Here is a 14,036-nt window from a genome sequence, read left to right as displayed (position 1 = left end):
CACTCATAAAAAACTTTAGTCATAATTCGGCAACCAAAAATATATTTGATGATAATTGGGAAGCCGGACATATTCCAGTCTTCCCTTTCTGCATTAGTAAAAAGATCCTTCTTTGTCAGCTGTTTTGATGGCTGAATTGTAGTTTTACTTACCCAAATATCTATTATTTTGGGTAGGACGTAATAGAGTTATTTCTGTTGACCCAATATTGCGTCTCTTCCCCCCACCATTTTCAAATCAAAAGTTGAGTTGATTTTTATATTCACATTGAGTAAAGTGAGTACAGTGAGTATAAATTATAGATGAATACCCCATTAATTGAAAAAGAAATTCAAATGTATACACTAAATAAGATTTGTTCTTATCGCAAACCAAAAAACCTAGTGACTTTGCCTTTCATTTACAAAAAATAAGGTACAAATATAACGCATTCTTGATTTGTAGATGTAAGTGGCACTTACAATCCAAAAAAGGTTTTAAATCAGTTCTTTCATTTGCAACAGCTCCTATAGGTTTGCATTGATTATGCATTTTGAATTTTGACAGCCATTTATAATAAGACAAAATAGGAGCCAAATTGGGCTGCCTCTTTAATCATGTTTATTTCTCATCCCATTCACAGAGGCTGTATAAATCTTCCAGTGAAAAGATTATTCATAAGTACAATTTACCTGCAGATGTTCCTCAGTTTATACAAGCTCGATGCAATGCAGCCAATATTAGTGACGTAAGTACATTTGGAATCTACTCTGCATTTTATTGTTACCGTTTTATCAGATGTTAACCCACAATGAATTATTATTGTACAATAATTACATGCAGACTTCTCTGCATGTATAATAATTGTATCTCCATTAATGATCTCATTTTGTCTGTTTAAAGGTATTTAAAATAAGGCCTTACAATTAACCGTTTTATGTCTTCTATGGGAAGATGATGTCTAAAACATGGAGCAGACATATAAAAAAAGTTTAACCTCTGCATTATATAGAAAGACATTTTACAATATGGTCATGGCCAAAGGATAGCCAATTCTGCTACATGACTTGCACTGAACCAAAAACATTGTATGAGAAAAACCTCATAAGCATGGATAACTTTGTATTCTGGGAAATTATTGCTCCTAATGATTACAACAAGGTTTTACAACTTTGTGTTAAATCCTTGAATGTCATTTTTCTTACTAGATGTATTTATTCTAAGTTTGCTTTTAACATTCTGTTAGGTGTAGTCATTTTAGAGCTTTGATTTTTTTTTTATTCTTATCAGGTTATTACTTTCATTCTTAGCATTACTGAGCATATAATGCAGTCAATGTTTTATTTTTCAGCACTTACCAAATTATCTTTTTAAATACCCCACTGTATGACTTGGTGGATATTAGACATGGAGCCAGCACCTATTCCAATCATTAACTCAGTATCTGAGCCTGTTTTGCCAGAGCCAATGAGCTAATCCCAAGTGAAAATATGGATGTAACCCTATATGATTTAGTAACATATAGGAGTTACACATAGCAACTAACAGATACAGTATGTTGTTCTAGTTGTAGTTGCCTGTTCAAAGCTCATTTCTATCGGCAACTGCACTTGTGCAATTACAGTCTGTACAGTCTTGGATGTTACAGAGCAAACAGCAATACAACTTGAATTAAGAAATACAGAGCAGCTTCCACTGCAAAATTTACCTTTTTTAAGCAAAAAATACTGCACGACATGTTTCAGGTTAAAACACTAATTACTAATTACAAAAATAATGAATAAGACATTAAGGGGGTTATTTATCAAAGTCTGCATTTATCTCAACATTTCCAGTCACAAACTATATTTGATAGGGGTACTGCACGAAACCCTGCACACATCAAAAAAATCATTGGTGCTTCTCCCATTGACTTATTTGCAATCTCGGTCTGAGATGCCGGATTTTCTGATTCAGACTTTTCCATCCTCGTGGTATAATAAATTCCCGAAAAAATTGTAATTTTTTAAAAGTCCAATTTTATACAAAAAAATCATTTTTGGGATTTTTGCATTTGGAGTTTACTAAATAATCCCCCGATTGTGCTGCCTTAAAACATGTAATAATTAGTGTACTTTTTTTTTTCTTGCAGAAATATTATAAACAGGACTGGTTGAAGACTATAGCCAAAGGTCATCATGTTCTGGGTGATGCCATTTCTATTGTTGCTGCTAAGTCTTCAAGAAACATTGCTAGTGATGTAAGTTTCCCATTATTTCATAAGCTTTACTCAATTTCCTGTATAAAATACTAGTTTTAAGAGAAAAAAAAATAGATTTATCAGATTGTCAGTATTTTGCAGTGATTTAGCCGTGTACTTCTTTAGGAATGAGATAAATTGCCATGATAAAATATATATGTAAAACCATTATGCAGAGATCTACAGTAGAATTACACCACATTTTCAACTACTTAATATTGTCTCTCTTTGAACAATGATATTGCAGTACAAATACAAACAAGCTTATGAAAAAACCAGAGGAAAACATGTTGGCTTTAGAAGTCTTCAGGATGATCCAAAGCTTGTCCATTTTATGGACATAGCAAAGAAGCAATCAGACAGAGAATATAAGAAGGACTATGAAAAGACAAAGACCAAATATCACACACCTCTAGACATGGTCAGCATTACAGCTGCCAAGAAGTCCCAGAAGGTGGCCACCAACATCAACTACAAGCAACCTCTTCATCACTATACATACTTACCGGATGCTATGAGTGTTGAACTGTCTAGAAAAGGAATGGAAATCCAGAGTGATGTAAGTAAATGTCAGTGCTGAGTTGTTATTTTTTCCAGGAGTTTTTATTTATTATGCATTGCAGTAAGAATATTTCAACCAAGCTTTCACCTTAATAATGTCTACTGTTCCTCAGCTGCTTCCTATTAGATACAAACTCTTCCATGTTCTCCTCTCCCTCATGTCCTTCTCACACTCATGCCTTAAGGGTTTCTCTATAATATCACTGCATCCCTTGCTTCACTAAGACTCTGCTTCTCTGTACCTGCTCTCAAAAATTGAAGGTCCACATTTCAAAAAATTCCATTTTGCTTTAATAAATCACAACTCCTACTATGTCTTTAGTGTTCATATCTGCCTTCATGTGACTCAGATCTGCTTAATATGTCAGGCATGACACAACACATTTGTGCAAAATTATCACAAGCCCTTACCTCATATATTCTGTTGTAGTGCAAATTTAGATCAGTGTTTTCCAAATTTTGAGGCAGTGACTGGGGTCAGACTTAATACAAGTTATTAATATTACTAGTTGGAGGAAGATTAGAGCAGAATACCAAATCGCTCTCATAGATACCCCTGAAAGCCCAATGCAAAGGTCAGTTAGTAGAGACCTGGGGTGAGCATGTATTTGCTATCCTAGATATTCTTGGAATTATGGCTGATACAGTTATGTTTTTATGTATCTGTAATCTCGTTATGAGCAAAAGGGGCCTTAAGCTAAAAAAGCTCAAAATAAATTACCCTAAATAGCAAGATTTCAAAGGCAGGACTCTCTCACCTTTTATCATGTTGTTTATTATTGTTGAATTTTGTGTTATTGGTCTGCCTCTATTTATATTCACACCCATTTTATTGTACAGAACTGTGGAACATGCTGGTGCTTTATAACCCTTTTTTGTTTTTGACCCTCTCAGAATGTATACAAACAAGATTACAACAACTGGTTTAAGGGGATAGGATGGGTTCCTCTGGGCTCTTTGGAAGTGGAAAAGGTGAAAAGGGCTGGAGAGGCTTTAAGTGAAAAGAAATACCGCCAGCACCCAGATAGCATCAAATTTACAAGTGTTTCAGATTCAATGGAACTTGCTCTAGCTCAGAGCAACACCAAGCAGAGGAGTGATGTGAGTATTTTGTATCTTCATTATATTTTAACTAGGCCTTACCAATCACTTCTTGGATTTCAGTATAGCCATTTTAATAAGCAAAAAAATCCATGCAGAAAGCCAGTTTAAAATATTGCCCTTATGGTGCCAATCAGCTACCATAGGGCCTATAAACAAAGCCATTTGAATGTTAAAAGACCAGGGCAGGTGCTTTTTGGCAATCATTTTTAAAAATTAGAGCTATATTTACATCTAGATGCTGGATAGCCAACTGATACAATGATTTGGTTTGTTGTTTGCTGTTTAAAATATAACTTTAGTCTTTGCTCCAAAAGTTCTTAATCAAAACTTATATAATAGATTACATTTGTTTTGTTCATCAAATCAGTACTATTACAATTCAATACTGCCAGGATATTATTAATTGTGTTCTATTTATTTATTTTTTTTAATCATTTTTTTTTGTAATATTTTTCATAGTTATTATATAAAGCGGAAGGAGAAAAAGTGAAGCGCAAATATGCACTGAACCCAGATGATCCTAATTTCATTCAAGCCAAAGTCAATGCCCTCAATATAAGTGATGTGAGTATGGCACTTTATACCAAACTTTTTCAGATTTGCTAATCAAATTTTCATACCTAAAAAGAGACAGACATGCATTATTAGTCCCTCCAGCTTTGACTGAATATCCATCAGCAGCTGAAGGTTGATGGGATAGGCTGGATTAGTTGGCACAGGCATATGTTTTGGGGATGATGCTTGACTTTGCTCATCTCTGTTGTAGATCAACACTAGCTGTTACCTATGAGTTCCATTTCTTATGCACATGGACCACTAACCTTATGTTAGTAACCTTTTAACCTTTTTTTTAAATTAATTACATCAGATACTAACCTTATGTCTTTTTACTGTAATGGGGCATAGCAAACATTAATGTTGCACAATTTATATAAACGGTGTATGTCTTTGTTACATTGCAGTCTTACTACAAAGCCAACTGGATCAAGCACCTTGCTAAAGGCTACGATCTTAAGCCAGATGCTATTTCTGTAAAGGCCGCTAAAGCATCAAGAAATATTGCAAGTGATGTAAGTACAGTCATATTCTTAAAATCAAGACATTATACAAAGCTTTGTTTTCTCTGGATGCTTAGGCTTTGCATCATTTTGTATTTTACAGACTTATCATTACTAGGTACAGTAGATCACCTTGTATAATAGCACATGCCCTGTAGCAGAACTGATGGAATCTGGGGTCTTAACATATTCATGATTAGCGGTACAGTTTATAAAATGACAAAGACAACTCATGGTTTGCACATTATGGGGGTTATTTTATCAAAGGTTTGTGAGGTTTTGTATATCTCAAATAAACCCACAACGCGAATGTTTGCCTATTTATGAAAAAACTTGATTGTAAAAAAACTAGAATCAGTGCAATCTGGGAGAAATCAAGTTATCAATGATAAAAAAAACTTGAATAGCTCCAACTAGCCAGGATTTGTGTCCTATATGGCAAAGAAACTTCTCAGTTACTTTGAATATTCTTATCATTTACAGTAGGGGTACATTATCCATTATAATACTGCATATGAGTATACTCAGAGTTCCCTGTATAATTTAGCCAACAGCATTGTGCCTTTATCAGTGATTTCTAATATTCTTATCATTTACAGTAGGGAATACATTATCCTTTATAATACATGAGTCATACTTAGTAATAGATACTATAGCAATAGAACCCTTTAGTGACTGTTAGTTTGTCTATTTTTCAAACATGAACATCTTGTTCACCAAGCTGACAGGAGATATTCCACTGTGCCAGTTAACTTTTTTTGTGATTATTTTCCCATATACTGTCATACAGAAAAGTTTATTTTTTTGTTTTTTTTTCACTAATCAAAATTACATTTCTTTTCATACTCATTCTTTAGTTCAAATATAAAGAGGCATACCAGAAAGCCAGAGGAAAACACGTGGGATTCCGCAGCCTACAAGATGATCCAAAACTGGTCCATTACATGCATGTTGCCAAAATCCAGTCAGACAGAGAGTATAAGAAGGATTATGAGAAGAGCAAGACAAAATACCACACACCTCTTGATATGTTCAGTGTTACAGCTGCAAAGAAAGCACAGGAAGTATCTACTAATGCCAATTACAAGCAGCCCATCCATGCATACACACTGCTGCCAGATGCCATGAACCTTCAGCTGTCCAGGAACATGATGCAAATCCAGAGTGATGTAAGTAAATACCTTTAAAATGCTTCTGTAATGAGCAAATATAATTGTAAGCTTTGGGTTAAATGACGTCTCACTGTAATCCTGTCGTAGCATTAGCCTACCATACTGTTGACAGAATAGAAAATCTGTTTGCCCTCTTCTATTTTCTGTAGAACCTCTACAAATCTGACTTCAATAATTGGTTGAGAGGAGTTGGCTGGGTTCCAATAGGTTCACTGGATGTTGAGAAAGCCAAGAAAGTTAAAGATATAATCAGTGATAAGAAATATCGCCAGAATCCAGACCAATGGAAGTTCTCCATCCCATTAGATGCAATGGATCAAGTTCTTGCTAAAACTAATGCCCAGACTATGAACAAGGTATAACTCTTGTGCTCTAAGTAATCTAAAGTAATAAACATTTTAATAATATCTCATTGAATCTTTGATATGCTTGCTATAAATTCAAATACATATACAGTGTAAATCGATTTCTAATGTAAACATCTTCTGACTAAATGTACGATTGTGTATTTATTGGTATAACCTTGACTCTCCTTGTTGTTTATACAGAGACTTTACACTGACGCTTGGGATAAAGATAAAATCAAAATTCATGTCATGCCAGACACCCCCGAAATCCTTCAGTCTAGAGTCAACCAACAAAACACAAGTAATGTAAGTAAATGATACATTGTGTGGGATGATATTGCTTCTTGTTTTAGCTGCAGCCAACATATCCACTTAATATAACCTGTTTTGTGTCACTAATCAGAAACTGTACAAGTTGGATTGGGAAGAGCATAAGAAGAAGGGTTATGACTTGAAACCAGATGCCATCTCCATAAAGGCAGCCAAAGCTTCAAGAGACATTGCCAGCGATGTAAGTTTTCTTCTTGCATGCACCTATTGCTGACACATACACACAAAATAAAGTGTAATTTAGTCTTTCACAGCTGGATATTTAAAACACTCTTCTGTTTATAAATTGGTTTTAATATGTTTTGTGAGAGCTTGAATTGTTTAAAACTGTGCCTTGATTTTATATGAATATTTGTTGTAGTACATTTATAATACATAACATATGCATAATGTAAATAGTGATTGGGATTATACTTTTTCATACTCTGTTGTGCTTTGAACTCCTTGTTTGTCATTTGTCAAAAATATATATTAATTTAAGGAATTACTCTTATAAGACGTTATATGCACCAGATGAATTATTTCTTTTTCTTTTTAGTACAAATACAAGAAAGCATATGAACAAACAAGAGGAAAGCATATTGGGTTTAGAAGTCTTCAGGATGATCCTAAATTGGTGCACTTTATGCAAGTAGCAAAGATGCAATCTGACCGTGAATACAAGAAGAATTATGAACTATCAAAGACAAAATTCCATACCCCTGTTGACATGTTAAGTGTGACTGCTGCAAAATTGTCCCAGAATGTTGCTACAAATGCAAACTACAAAAAGCTGATCCATCACTATAATCTTCTGCCTGACGCTATGCCCCTGGCACTCACCAGGAATATGATGCAAATCCAGAGTGATGTAAGTCATTATGGACTTAACAATAATAGTTTTGCTCGGAACCTTCAGTGAACTTACATTTATGTAGCATTGTGTCAAGGTCATTTATTTTTTTACTGTTCAGTGTTCCTGGATCGTATGCAAAAAGTATGTTTCAAAATATGGTATCGCCAAATGACATTGTAAAAAAAAAAATAGCATGATCTTGTCTTAAACTGTTAGTAGCGTTTTTTTCACATTAGTCAGTGATGTGTGCTTCCAATTTTGATTATTAAAATTAAGTTATTTGCTGTAAAAATCATGAAGTTTCTTATTAAATCTCTGTAGGGCAACATACAGTGAGTCTAAATACAAGTTACTAGAGAAACTAAAATATTTCTTCTAATACTTTCTTGTTGCCTTTCTGGTAAGCATAGTAATTATTTTCCTTTTTTATCAGATCTACAATGAGTATTAATATCATAAGTAACACTAGTCTTTTGGCAAAAAAGTGTATGTGCATTGCGTAAAGCATGGGCACCACAATTTGCTTATGCACAAGTATATGTTCTTGTCATTTTCAGAATGTTTACAAATCTGAGTACAATGAATGCTTGAAAGGTGTTGGATGGATTCCTTTCCAATCACAAGAGGCTGAGAAGAATAAAAAAGCAATGGCGATCCTTAGTGAGAAGAAATATCGTCAACATCCAGATACCCTCAAATTTACTAGCCTCCCTGACTCAATGGAGATGGTTTTGGCAAAGAATAATGCCCATACTTTAAATAAGGTAAATTCCTCTTATGCAACATTATTCCAACTAGCAACATGCCACTGCTCCTAAAGTTAAATAAAGAATTGCGTTTTTTAATGAAGAATCACACATTCCCATTGTCAGTAGTAGAAAGAACCAATGATGGACACAATAATACTATAATGTATATTACTTCTCATGACTTATTAGTTGTGTAATATAGTAATGTACATGAAATCTAATATTATACGAATGAAGCTATTTAGCGTTCATCTATGTATATGCTCATTAAAAGAGAAAAACAAAACGAAAAATATATAAAATGAGGTTTCATTTGTAGTTCTTTGTTATCACTGAACCTTATAATATTTATCTGTTTTAATCTGCTTCTGTCCTAAATGTTTAGTATGACCATTTTATACCCAATAAATGGGATGATTAGTGTATGTATTGCTTGTAATATATGTTCAGACCAGTGCAAAAATAACACATTTTAAATACAGTGTGATTTGAAAAGAAAGTAAGATAAATGTTGAACTTGTCTTTTGTTTTTGTTTTTTAGAGCTTGTATACACAAGCTTGGGATAAAGATAAGACTACCATCCATGTTATGCCAGATGCACCTGAGTTTCTACTGGCTAAGGTCAATGCCATCAACATCAGTGAGGTAATCATTTGTGTGGGAAAAAAACAGGAGGACATTTATTTCAAATCCCATTCAGTTAATTTTACTTATATATTAAAATAGCCCTTTGTCTCAACTTTTGTAGAGGCCTTGGATAGAAACATTTGTGTTTTAAACTATTAATACCAAAGCAATATTTGTACTTTAATAATCCCCATGGACTAGAACAGATTCCATATAGTCCCATCATTTGACTTCAAATAATTTAGCCTTTCCATTTAAATATTTTTTATTTTCAACCTGTAGAAAAAGTACAAGGAAGCTCTGGAGAAGTCAAAGAAAAAAGGATATGATCTCAGAGCTGACGCAATTTCCATCAAGGCTGCTAAAGCTTCCAGAGATATTGCAAGTGATGTAAGTTTTCATTGATTTATTCACATATATATATATATATCGTAATTTATTTTTTGTGCTAGGTTAAGTAACCAATTTGACATATCTTTTTTTCATTTCAGTATAAATATAAGAAGAATTATGAAATGGGAAAAGGTAAAATGGTTGGATTCCGTAACCTGCAAGATGATCCTAAACTTGTTCATTACATGAATGTTGCTAAGATCCAATCTGACCGTGAATACAAGAAAGACTATGAGAAGACCAAAACCAAGTATCACACACCAGTCAGCATGTTTAGTGTCATGGCAGCAAAGGAGGCCCAGGCTGTTGCAACAAATGTGAACTACAAGCGTCTGATACACAAATATATTCTCCTTCCAGATGCAATGCCTGTACAGCTTGCAAAAAATAGGAACCAAATTCAGAGTGATGTAAGTGAAGTTTTTGGAATGTTCAGGGTATTCTGCAGGGAATGCTTCATTGGTTCAGACCATGAGAGCTTCTACCCAGCCTATAACAAGAGCTAAAATCTTTATGATTACTTTGGAATTTATCTCTAAGATTGTAACATTACAGCAAATACAAACTCGAAAACTAAACATTTATTAACAATTAAGTATTTATTTCTGTTAATTTAATGTAATGCATTTACTTGATTTACTTTGCCTGTATTTTCGGCAGAATGAATACAAATCAGACTACAATGCCTGGTATAAGGGAATGGGCTGGACTCCAATTGGTTCTCTAGATGTTGAGAAATCTAAAAAAGCAATGGAAATTGTGAGTGAGTCTAAGTATCGCCAACATCCAAGCCAATTCCCATTCACCAGACTTACTGATGCTATGGATATGGAGCTTGCCAAGCAAAATGCTGAAGTTATGAACAAGGTAAAGGCAATGTGAGATAAAGATATTTGCTGTTTCTTAGCTAAAGTAATAGTGTTAAAATGTGTTCCATAGTAGATTGTGCCCATACCATAAGGTTATATATGGGGCAACATATACTGTACTTGAAATGGAATAATTGATATAAAGAAATAAACATGTTTACAGATTTAAGCTTCATTGTGATGATATATGAACAAAACAAATTTAGTTTCTACCAAAATTACTCTACCTTGACTTAAGTACATATTACTTATTGTATTACTATATATACATATATATTAATGGCTTAGCAAAAAATTGGCTTAAGCATTTCCTAAATATCTGTATAATAAACCCTATCCTTTTTTTTGCCAGCGCAAATACATTGATGACTGGGAGAAGGAAAAAACAAAGATTCATATAATGCCAGACACACCAGAAATTCTTCAGGCAAAGCAAAACATGACCACTTTCAGCCAGGTATGTTGTGCTCACTGCCATGTCAAGAAAGCATCATTTTGTATCAAGTACAAAAACAAAGCAGTAAAATGATATTCTTTATATTTGCAAATATACTAAAATCTGTACATTATCCTATACAGTACACTGGGTTCATTAATATAATAACATAATAACTACAGTGAATTAACTATCATACATCACAATAACACAATAGTATAAATGACTTATTCCATGGTTGACATTTAGGAAACTGAATAATAGTTATTTTTTTTCTCTAGAAACAATACAGACTTGGATGGGAAGAAACTATTAAGAAGGGCTATGACCTTCGACCTGATGCCATTTCAATTAAAGCTGCCAAAGCATCTAGAGATATTGCCAGTGATGTATGTATGCTTAGTAGTAATGGTCTATTGTAGACTTGGTTCATGTAGGTAGGCATGCTCATAAAGTTCCATAATGGTTGTAATTAAATAAATAATCAAAAAGATGTTGAGGTTTATGTTACCTTAAAAGTCATCTACAATGACATGTGGGCATGCCAGTACAACATTGCATTTTGTGATTGCCCCACAACACTGTTATGCCACCACTGAGTTGCCCTTATCATATTGTTAAGTCAACATCAATATGTGATTGTGAAATGATGCAGATGCAGTGGTGCCAAAATGCTCAGATCTGCTGAGTGTGAGTAGATGCCCTATTGTAGGTCTCTGTATGTTTTTCAGAACAGATTCACTGGATTGAGTTCTTATCTGAGACTTAAAAGCCTGCATAAAATTAACTTACTTCTCTTCTCTTAGTTTAAATACAAAACCGCTTATCGTAAGCAACAAGGGCATCATGTTGGATTCCGCAGCCTTCAGGATGATCCAAAATCTGTATGGGCCATGCACCTGGCAAAGATGCAGAGTGACAGAGAATATAAGAAAGATTTTGAAAAATGGAAGACAAAGTGTAACTTGCCTGTTGACATGCTAGGCTTCCTGCTGGCTAAGAAATGCCAGACTTTGGTCAGTGATATTGATTATAAAAAATCTCTGCACAACTGGACTTGCCTACCTGATCAGATTGCCTTAGTTCAAGCTCAGAAGATGAACGAAATACAGAGTGACGTAAGTTGTTTTTTATTTGATCAAGGGAAGTGGTTAGAGTATCATAAAAGTGTCTATGCATGCACTTAGGGGGTTATTTATCAAAATCTGAATTTTTTCCGATTTTTTAAATAAAAGAAGTCCAACTAAACTAGAATTTTAGAGCCCATGAGATGTGCAGATCTTGGTATTTCAAAGACAGCCTTTTACTTCTCATGTACCATTTGATCAACTAATTTTTGATTGAACGAGTAAGATTGTTTGTGTGCTTCATTAATAGAGCAATGGTCAGCCATTTTTAAAAAACAAATACCAAACTGGCCACTGATACTATATGTTGAATAATGCATAGAGTGTACTTTTCCCCTATTTCTTGATATATGATCCTGCATAAATTTAAAGTTATAATTTTAATATAATTTTTTTTTCCTTTTAAAAATATTCTCTGTTCTCTCTACTATAGAATAGCTACAAGGCAGATTATAATGAGTTCATGAAAGGTGTTGGTTGGATTCCTTTTGGCTCCCAAGAAGCAGTGAAGAACAAAAAGGCAATGGAGATTGTCAGTGAGAAGAAATACCGTCAGCATCCAGACACTCTCAAATTTACCAGCCTACCTGACTCCATGGAGTTAGCTCTGGCCAAAAATAATGCTCAAATAATGAATCGGGTAATGTACTTTTGAGCCTTTCTGTGTTATACAGTATGTAGGTGGCAGTTTGTCCTTAAGGCATTACTCTAAATGTAAAAAATTTAATGTTTACTTGCAACCTTTCATTCATAGGAACACAAAATAAATATTTACAACAGATTATGAACAAATTTCTGGAATCTAAAATCAAGAATGTTTGCTGATTACCTTGGATTTCTTTTGCTCTTACAGAAACTTTATACAGAAGCCTGGGAAAAAGACAAGAGACAAATCCATGTTATGCCAGATACCCCTGAAATTCTGCAGGCGAAAGCAAACTTGATCAACAACAGTGAGGTAAGGACTCTGATAACGATACATATAAAAAGCAGTACAAAATAAAGGCCATGTGGATAAGAGCAAATATAGAGTGACCAGTGGAGGGTTTTAATGAAGAAATATTATAGTGTTTCAGTAGTGCTTAGGTGCTAAACAGACCTTTACCTTTACCATGCTGTTTATAAGGGATATGTACAGCATCCAAGCCATGGAAATAAATTTCAGACTAAGGAAATATTTCCATGTAAATAAGGGGTAGATGTTACAGAATCATCCTAGCTAATACAGTAAAGTTTTGGTGAGTGAAGGGTGTTTATCACATTGTTGGGCACATTTACTTAGCTCGAGTGAAGGAATAGAATAAAAAATACTTAGAATTTCTAAGTATTTTTTTGGCTACTTCGACCATCGAATTGGCTACTTCGACCTTCGACTACGACTTCGAATCGAACGATTCGAAGTCAAAATCGTTCGACTATTCGACCATTCGATAGTCGAAGTACTGTCTCTTTAAAAAAAACTTCAACCACCTACTTCTACACCTAAAACCTACCGAGCATCAATGTTAGCCTATGGGGAAGGTCCCCATAGGCTTTCCTAGCTTTTTTTGATCAAGGGAAAATTGTTCGATCGATAGATTAAAATCCTTTGAATCGTTCGATTTGAAGGATTTAATCGTTCGATCAACCGATTTTTCCTTCGATCATACGAACGAAGGAAATGTGCTAAATCCTTCGACTTCGATATACGAAGGATTTTACTTTGACGGTCGAATATCGAGGGTTAATTAACCCTCGATATTCGACCCTAAGGAAATGTGCCCCCATGAGTTAGACATTTTCCTTATTAAGTATTAATAATCATAGTCATTAACATTTGTGGGCAAAGTAGTAACAGATAATGTGGAAATGAGCAGAATTCTAGTCACGCATACCAAAATATAGTTACACAAACAAATGCATGAGTGAGATTTAACAAGACTACTCTCAATTTTTATTAATGTATGATATATTTTAACAGAAATTCTACAAGTCTGGATATGAAGAGATGAAGAAGAAAGGTTATGATCTGAGAGTTGATGCCATATCAATTAAGGCTGCAAAGGCATCAAGAGACATTGCCAGTGAGGTATGAACCTTCATGACAAGAAAATTATAAAAACAGAAAAAATAACATTTACAATACTTAGATTGTAAACTCTCTGGGGTAGGGGCCTCCCCAATGCTGTCTCTTCAACACTTAACACTTATTTTGAATGCAACTGTATTT

General features: G+C 34.2%; 1 protein-coding gene across 18 annotated transcripts in view; it reads left to right on the top strand.

Moving 5' to 3' along the window:
• neb.L (nebulin L homeolog) overlaps positions 1 to 14,036 on the top strand; it is a 130,191-nt gene that overhangs the window by 39,112 nt on the left and 77,043 nt on the right. For 16 of the 18 annotated variants that reach the window (XM_041576139.1, XM_041576141.1, XM_041576151.1 and 13 more), the window contains 22 exons: positions 623 to 727; positions 2,111 to 2,218; positions 2,466 to 2,777; positions 3,674 to 3,880; positions 4,343 to 4,447; positions 4,846 to 4,953; positions 5,799 to 6,110; positions 6,263 to 6,469; positions 6,662 to 6,766; positions 6,864 to 6,971; positions 7,329 to 7,640; positions 8,183 to 8,389; positions 8,916 to 9,020; positions 9,285 to 9,392; positions 9,494 to 9,805; positions 10,056 to 10,262; positions 10,617 to 10,721; positions 10,982 to 11,089; positions 11,507 to 11,818; positions 12,261 to 12,467; positions 12,681 to 12,785; positions 13,788 to 13,895. In XM_041576139.1, the coding sequence (XP_041432073.1) occupies positions 623 to 727; positions 2,111 to 2,218; positions 2,466 to 2,777; positions 3,674 to 3,880; positions 4,343 to 4,447; positions 4,846 to 4,953; positions 5,799 to 6,110; positions 6,263 to 6,469; positions 6,662 to 6,766; positions 6,864 to 6,971; positions 7,329 to 7,640; positions 8,183 to 8,389; positions 8,916 to 9,020; positions 9,285 to 9,392; positions 9,494 to 9,805; positions 10,056 to 10,262; positions 10,617 to 10,721; positions 10,982 to 11,089; positions 11,507 to 11,818; positions 12,261 to 12,467; positions 12,681 to 12,785; positions 13,788 to 13,895 (3,873 nt within the window). The remainder of the gene's footprint in view (positions 1 to 622; positions 728 to 2,110; positions 2,219 to 2,465; positions 2,778 to 3,673; positions 3,881 to 4,342; positions 4,448 to 4,845; positions 4,954 to 5,798; positions 6,111 to 6,262; positions 6,470 to 6,661; positions 6,767 to 6,863; positions 6,972 to 7,328; positions 7,641 to 8,182; positions 8,390 to 8,915; positions 9,021 to 9,284; positions 9,393 to 9,493; positions 9,806 to 10,055; positions 10,263 to 10,616; positions 10,722 to 10,981; positions 11,090 to 11,506; positions 11,819 to 12,260; positions 12,468 to 12,680; positions 12,786 to 13,787; positions 13,896 to 14,036) is intronic. The other 2 variants (XM_041576152.1, XM_041576153.1) reach the window with 2 other exon arrangements.

This window comes from Xenopus laevis, chromosome 9_10L (assembly GCF_017654675.1).
Source record: "Xenopus laevis strain J_2021 chromosome 9_10L, Xenopus_laevis_v10.1, whole genome shotgun sequence".
In the NCBI taxonomy this organism is placed as follows: Eukaryota; Metazoa; Chordata; class Amphibia; order Anura; family Pipidae; genus Xenopus; species Xenopus laevis.
The sequence above is the reverse complement of the archived record's forward strand: the minus strand, read 5'-3'. Positions and strand labels throughout refer to the sequence as shown.